Below are 8,546 nucleotides of genomic sequence, written 5' to 3'. Positions count from 1 at the left end.
ACTTCCTTCATTGCACAATAATTTAGAATTCCTTATCTCCAGATTTGTTAATAGCAGTTTAGACTATGCAGAAGCCACCTTCAATTTAAAGAGCAGGATATACAAACAACTAAAGCAAGTTAACATCTGATTGAAAGTTAAACCATTTTTTTCATGCAACCCTAACCACACTTCCCTGGCTGTAACTTACAGCCACACTTTCCCTAGCTGTAAGTCACAGTCAGGGAAAGTATGGCTAGGGCTGCATGAACAGAAACCAAAGTGATTTAACTCCTAAATTGCAGAGAATTGAGCAATGAGACTGCAGGACCACGACCGATACACCCAAATGGCTTTATTAAAGGGATACTATAGTCACCAGAACAACTACAGCTTAATGTAGTTTTTCTGGTGAGTATAGTCAGTACCTGCAGGCTTTTTGCAGTTAACATTTTCTTTTCAGAGAAAAGGTAGTATTTACATTACAGCCTAGGGACACATCCAGTGATTACTCCTTAGATGGCTACTAGAGGTGCTTCCTGGGGCAGTGTTGCACAGTGTGAATGGCATGCAGTATTTCCACCCTCTGCACGGAGACACAGAACTTTCCTCATAGAGATGTATCGGTTCAATGCATTGTGAGGAGATGCTAATTGTCAAGAGCGAGGTTTGGCTACATCTCTGGCCCGCCTCGGTGGGTGAAATCAACAGAATGTACAATCTCAGCCAATCCAATGCTTTCCTATGTGACTGGCTGAGATCATCACTTCTGATGATGTCAGTCAAGGAGGCAGATCAGGGGCAGAGCCAGCACCAGCAGACAGGAATAAAGGTAAGATTTTACTATATTTAGGGGGCAAGAGGGGCTAGACAGTGATTTTAATTTTATAGGGTCAGAAATACATGTTTGTGTTCCTGAACCTATAGTGTTCCTTTACACTGAAGCTGTTTTGGTGACTATTGTGTCCCTTTAAGCACTCACCGCACGAACGGTACAGCATAACTGTTCTAAGGTTGCATTTGTAATTTTAACACTTTGAGCCATTCAGGATCATTAATAGCTTTGGGAACCTAGTGGGCATAATTGTTATGTTCAGCCAATCAGATGCTTCTCATAAAGAAACACTGAATGCAATGTTCTCCATGAGAAACATTCAAAGTGTTCAGCAACACTAAACATGAAGGCTTACAATTATTGAGATACAGTTGGTGCTTAAAGATTCCCTTTAACATTCAACATTAAATCAGTATGTAATAATTCCTGCATTTCTAGTTTGTGCCCCCAGTTTTGCACAAGTCACCAATCAGATCTCTTTAGTGTTATATAAAATAGAAATTGTGCAATAGATGCAAAGAAGACTTGAAGTAGCTCTGTTAGCTCATATTTTTTAATTTTTTTAAACTCCCATTCTGTAGAACACAAATAAAATAGACAGAATATTGTCAATATAATTTGCTTGCTTTATTTGTACAAACAATCCATTCACAAGACTGTATATTTTTTTTTAAGACTGCAATAGAGAATTCATTTAATAACTTTGTAACAAAAGGTAGCTAAGTTAAACATTTATGAAAATATAAATCTCTGCTTGGGTAAATCTTCCCAACAATACAAAGTTTACATAAAAACATTCAATAGCATCTATCGATTGCAAACAAGATTAGGAAAAAAAACATTCAGATCACTTGATACGCCATTGGTTATTACACACTAAACATACATAGCACTTAGAACAGCAGAGTCCCTACAGCTGTTACAGAACTTCAATTCTCAATATCGCCATGGAAACAACAGCACTTGTGATGCTTTGCTAAAATGCTGGCAAAGCATCATGGCAATTGCAGTTCTACAACAGACGAAGGGCTACATGATAGCTATTCTGACTTAATACCTTAGCAAGGCATTCGCAGCCTCGAAATCTTGACAAGCAGAGATCTGGCTTCACACAAGCACATTTCGATTAAGTCCTTTTTTTATGCAATGAAAGGACATGCTGTATGATACATACATTATCTGAGGTTTATATCATATTTTTTTTTCTTGATAACAGAATATTCATAGAAGATTTTTTTTTAGTTAAGTTTTAAACACTTGATAACTTCTGGATTTAAACAAGTTGTAGAAAAGGTCTTGAACAGTCCATGGCTGAATGTTACACACATCATTTAGCGCAAAGAGAAGTACGAAACTCACTATAAATTCAAAATAGTATAGAACCTTTGGATATATTATTAGATTTTCTATAATAATATATATTTTTATAGTATGCAGTTATTATGTTAATCCCAGAGTACTCTGTTGGTCATCTGATCTGCGTGTAACACAGAAAGTAACAGAAATTGTAAGGCAGATAGCACGCGAAATGAAACTATACCAGGTCCAGAAAAATGATATTTCAGGGATTTTATTTTGGCATTCCATTATATTTTTGAAATATAACTGGATAGGTTACTTGCTGTCAGACAAATCAATTCTTAATATTTCTTACTGTAAAATTAAACTGGGTAGATAATTAAAAGAGCAGTATCACATATTGTAACATATACTAAAAGTACATTTATGAGAGCTGTAAGGTCAACCCTATTTGTTCAACTCTGACATTCCAAAGTAGACATCGTATTGAGTATGCTTTATTAGGTCTGTCGACATTTGCTACGCACATGTGTTCGCTTTTGTTTTACTGGTTTTGTAATCTTGATTGCAGCATTTTTCTAGATTACAGTTATCCACGCTCTATGGCATTATCAGTGTGCGGACAAGTAATTCATTTGTATTATTTGGGATACATTCATAAATAGCACAAACATTTTCTAACAAAGTACTGCCATGCTTGATACTACCTGGACCATACAACTGTGAATGGGCACATAGTCAAACACATAATAAATGTGTCATTTATTTTTCTAATACCAAACTTTACTCAACATATTGAATGTCACTGCGACTGATAATATTGCTAATAATGTTAAACTACAGCCCTGTGAAACATATCCTTGGACTAAGTAAGTGTTCTCAAAAGAGAGGCTTATGTTTTTTTTCCCTAAACATTCTAACAGTGTTGCTGATGATTTTATTAATCTTCTAATGAAACAAATTCATATGTACCATTAAATAAATAAACAAAACATTGAAAAAAAATCCATAGTTCTTTCCCACTGGGCTATGAAGTGTAAACATGAAGAACAGTCATCTGTATTGAGATCTTAACTCTCATTGTAACTCTGTCCTCTACAGTCAATAGCAGAGCACATTTTTTCATAACAAAAATTATGCTTTTTGGTAGGAGTTGTCTCAGTTCCTTCTCCCGAGTCAGAAACTGTGATGGGGCTGTCTCTAGCAAACACTTCGGTAGACTCCCTCCATAAACAGTCAGGTGTGATTTTAAAGTTACAATTATTGCACTTGGGTCTGAATATATGTGGCTTGGTACTGAAAATCTGACGGCTATTTGATGTGGCAATTTTGATTTTCAGTGTAGCGTCAACACGGTCAACTACCGTGTAAGTACCAAGGCTCCCATCATCAAAACCCACAATAATGTTAAGGTGCCTCTGTGAAAGAGCTAGAAAAGTTGGCATTTTGTATAATGAGCAAGCACCAATGCTTTTTCCATCTGCAAGTCTCATCACAATTAAACTTGAGACAGAATTATCCTCATCTTCTTCTCCACCACGGAAACAAATGTAAACAAGATAGCGCCCATCACAGGACAAACTATGCTTCCAAATTATTCCTGATGCATGCACAACTCGAACCTTGCCACTGTGTAAATCAAGAACATTGATTTTTTCATCACCATGTGTTATTATCCCAAGTTTTCCATTTGGGGAGATCTGAAAATCATCAAGGTTTTTCAAGAAGTTGCACGGGAGCTGTAATCGTCTGCAAATTGTTTCCTCGGCAAGACTCCAGACATTCACAGTTTCAATGGATGTCATGAAAACGACAAATTCTGGACAGTCAGGAATCAATTTAAAGTTAACAATTGTTGCACCATCATCACAACAGTATTTTTTTGTTATACTTCCTGTCCATAAACTAACCGCTAACAATTTGTTCTTTGTCATGCCAACCACAAAAGTATTTGCAGTTGTTATAAGTGCATTCTTTAAGGCAGCTAAAATATTACAAACTTTATGCCCTGTTGCAAGTCTCCACACCCTAGATGCATTTTGTTCACAAAGAGACACAATGAATTGATCATTATGAGTAATCAGTAGCTCGGATATCCTTTGCCCACTAATTCGGAGGAGATTCTCTCCAGTACCAGTGTGCCAAACATATTGGTTACATTTATCATCTGAAGTCACCATTAGGTCTCCAGTAGATGTAAGCACACAATGCTCCACTAAACCCTCATGTTTGAAATTAGATTCCATAAATCCTGTGTTAAAATTCCACTTTTGTACTGACTCAGATCCATCAAGTGAATAAATATAATCTCCTCGTCCAGTCACCAATATCATTTGAATAGCTCTTCCCGTCTTGTCAATGTTGGACATTGCTGTTAAAATGTCAATATCCCAAATTGAAACAACCCCGCTGATGGTCAGGGACAAAAGTAAGTTATGATGGCTTGATTTCACTAACTTTACTATGTTTCCTGAGATTTCTTGTAAACTTGCCATGCATTGCCCTGTGTCTCGACGCCACACAAAAATGGATGAGGTATTTTCCATAGAAGCAATTATACAGTCACAATTTTTGGAAAGTATGGCAGCTATGAATCTCTCGTTGCATTTTGCTCTAAACCTGTCTGATACCTTCCACATGCGTGTATCCAAGAGTTCAATGCTTAATGCTTTACATATAAGAATTGCACTTTGGTCTTCAGAAAGTTCAATGCTGACAACCTCTGTGTCTTCCTTGGTACAGTCAAATTCCTCGGTCAGTTGGGGATTTGCTATTTCTTCAATGTTCCAAACAGAAAGGCTCCCTACATTGTCAATCATAACCACCTCTTGAGTGGCATCAAGGACAAGAATGCATTTTACAAACCCTCCTGAAAATTCAGATGTTACAGTTGACAATTTTTCTCCACTACCCAAATTAAATATAGTGGTGGTATTGAGGTACTGACCACAGAATGCATACAAACCATCTGGAGAACATTGAATGCATGTTACTTCATACCAACAATGAAAGTTATACAGTGGCCAGCCATAAAGTAAGTCTATAACATTAACATCTTTACTGGCCTCCAGCCACGCAAGTGCATGCGTGTTTGATAGTGTAAAACCATTAATTACATTTGATCCACCTCCACTTCCACTATGTTTGGAACCTTTAACTTCTACTTCTGACAAAAGGCAAGAGTTAAGGTTGTCATAAATTAATAGAGTGTTGTTTGTTGTTGACACCACAAGATATTTTTCATCTGCTGTAAGCTTCATGCCGATAATTACAAATTGAGTTGTTGTGATTTGTCTAAGAAGTTGTCTAGATTCGACATCCCAGGTGCTGATGGAGCCATTTTCCAGGGCAGAGATTATTACATTTGGGCTAGAAGTAGGAATGACCTCTGTGACTTGGCATGAGCTAGATGACAAGAAGAGTCTTTCTGGGCTATATGTTACATCCATGGAAGAATGTAGTGGGACAATAGAACAGTATTTGGGTCCATCTTTGTCGCATTCCAAAAGAAGGTTTCGAAACTTAGGCAATGAACTTACAACTGGTAGAAGAATTTGCTGTAGCTCAGCAGAGAGGGATCCTGGGTACTTTAGAATTTTGATTTTTATGCTTTGAAGAGTGCTTGCAAGGAACTTCAGTTCTTTTTGCCGTGAGTAATTGTATGCTACCTCAATGTCAGTTAGTGCCCGGTCAAACTGACCTATTTTTATCATTGTGTAAAGCCAGCTAAAGTTCATAGTAAGTCCTGTCATGAGTTCATCAGTCATTCCACTTCTTATCAAATGATGTAGAAGTTCTGTCATTTTTCTATGGTTGACAAAAAATATGTCGGGCTCCAGTGGGTTACACTGAAAAGCCCAAGGCTGTTCAGGTGTTTGTCTATCAAATTCAGTATCATCATTGTAGTGTGACTCCTCATTACCAATACCTTTGCTTTCATTTGAGATAGAGTTTTCAAAATAATTATGTTGACTGTAGAATGTTTTTTTCCTTCCCCCTGACCAGACACCTAAAAAATATTCTGCCATATTGGTATGCATTTCTTGCAAATCATCATCACTGTGGAGGTACAATTTCTGAGCGATAAGCTGCAGGTGTCTGTTAGACCAGACTAGAAGAGTAACATTTCTTACATGTCTCTCTACTAGATATCCAGCAAGGTCCTCCTTGAGGTGTGCAATAAATTTATAAGGTATCCTTAATGGATTGGATAGTTTCATGTTGACCAGTAGCTCATTCATGACACTGTTATCAAGAGCCAGAATGTCTTCAAGTTCCACTTCGCTCAGTCCTGTTTTTGCCATTGTAATGTAACCAAGTGCTCTTGATACCAATCTTGGCCCACATTTGCTTTCAAGTGACCAAAATAAATGTTGTATGTTTTCATGAACAGTGACACAAAGAGTTGAATCGTTTACATCTTTATGAGATCTCCAGTTTCTAACCTCTCTAAAGGTTAAATTCACAAACATGGGAAGAGTGCACCTTGAAAATGCTTCATTGACATAGATTTGTTGACCTGATGTTACTTTTCTTTTAACTCGAAGTAGCTGATGCTTAAGTATTTGGCTGCACATTTTTCTGTCCCTAGGAATAAGTTCTATATAATTGTCCTCATTGTGAATAAGGCACCTTAGTTTTTGGAGGATTCCATGCTTGTTTGGCAGTGTTGAGATGATTATACGAACTGTACGTGGAAGATGAATAGGCAACCACCAAAGTTTTCTAGCATCGTCATTATCTGTAAGTTGCTCTAGGCTATCTAATACAATAATCAGAGGTCTAGGAAAAGAAGACTCATTCAATAAATTTAAAAAGAGTTCACGAAGATCCAGAACCTTTTTGGGAAGGTTCTGTAGTAAACATCTGTAGTTCACAGCCAATTGTTCACATAGGCTTTGCAGCAAATAACTTAAATCAGAACTCATTTCTGTGGATCCTAAAAATCTTACAATAACTATCGGCTCAGAATCTGGTCCCATTTCTTCCTGAAGCCATGTACAAGCCTGCAATAGAAAAAAAGATGGAATTATAGATTGTCATTCATAATGCGCACTGAAAGCATTTTCAGACTAGCCGAGGATTCAAATACAATTATAAGAATAGTTCTAAGACTATTAAAACTATAAAACATTTTAATCTGAGATTAGAGGTCAACATTTAAACTACAGTATATTCATGTTAAATCTATGCACTTTATATTGCATTGAATTAACAACACAAAAAGCAGAAACAATATATAAATATATATATAATATGTTATGTTAAGCCCACATTCTATCAGACAGATTTATATTAAAGCTTAAAGGGACACTATAGGCACCCAGACCACTTCAGCTCATTTAAGTGGTCTGGGTACAGTGTCCTTATTGCACTTTGTACCGCAATGTAAAATGTTGCAGTTTCAGAGAAACTGCAATTTGTACCTTGCAGCACTAAGTCAGCCTTCAGTGGCTGACTACCAGACAGCCTCTGGAGGCGCTTCCTGGCAGTTAACACACTTTTGGTCCAGTAACTGATGCTGGACGTCTTCACGCTCTGAATGAGGATGCCCAGTGTCAGCTATTTTACCGTAGGAAAACATTGATTCAATACGCACACGGCACTTGCATTGTAGTATTTTGCAATAAACAAAAAATGATTTTTTTTATGTTAGTATGTTATATGTTTCGTTATATAATGTAGGTGAAACAAAAATAATATAATATTATATTAAAGAACGGTATTATATTATATTTTAGAAAGGTCCTATAAACTTTTTAAAACTTTTTTATGAAACACTTTTAGAGTGACAAGATATGTATTTTCTAGAGTAGGTTTAAAGGCACACTCCAGACCACTAAAGCACTTTACCTTGGGGAAATGCTTTAGGTGTGAAGAATGTGTCTTATTTTTTATTTTTGTTTTACAAAAAGTGCAGATTTCAATAGAAATGGGCATTTTTATTAATTACGTGTGAGTGCTACAGCAGTTGAAATTTGAACACCTGAATCAATTGTAAAACTATAATCCACTTCAACAAAAGTTTTTGTTTAGAAAGAAAAAATATTTTGTGCAATAATATGATTTGGAATCCAATCCAGACTGAATGAGATTGTGTTGGTCCAGGTAGTAACCACTATTTAAGAATATTTATGTACCAAAATGTATAGAAATGTTATTCATTTTATGGGTGATACTGGGAGGCATCTTAAAATGATTTTGAGAAAGATACCCATTCTATAGTGCAGTGGAATACGTTGGCACTCAATTATTATTGTTATTATCATTAATAATAATGATAATGATCTTTTTCCCCTTTAAAGTGGGGGATCTCGGAGATCTCAGGGATTATCTTGGAGAATTTACTGGGCTACTGAAAAATAACTCATTCCAAAATATATTTTATTTACTTCTGAAAGCAAGAACACAGCATCATGAAATGCATTTAGAC

General features: G+C 36.3%; 1 protein-coding gene across 1 annotated transcript in view; it reads right to left on the bottom strand.

Annotated features, from left to right (window-relative positions):
* Positions 1–2,198: 2,198 nt before the first annotated feature.
* NWD2 (NACHT and WD repeat domain containing 2) overlaps positions 2,199–8,546 on the bottom strand; it is a 183,206-nt gene continuing 176,858 nt past the window's right edge. Inside the window, exon 7 of the mRNA XM_063457862.1 lies at positions 2,199–7,119. Within this exon, the coding sequence (XP_063313932.1) occupies positions 3,184–7,119 (3,936 nt within the window). The 3' untranslated portion in view covers positions 2,199–3,183. The remainder of the gene's footprint in view (positions 7,120–8,546) is intronic.

This window comes from Pelobates fuscus, chromosome 6 (genome assembly GCF_036172605.1).
Source record: "Pelobates fuscus isolate aPelFus1 chromosome 6, aPelFus1.pri, whole genome shotgun sequence".
NCBI classification, from domain to species: domain Eukaryota; kingdom Metazoa; phylum Chordata; class Amphibia; order Anura; family Pelobatidae; genus Pelobates; species Pelobates fuscus.
Note: the sequence above shows the minus strand (reverse complement) of the source record. Positions and strands in the feature narration are given on the sequence as shown.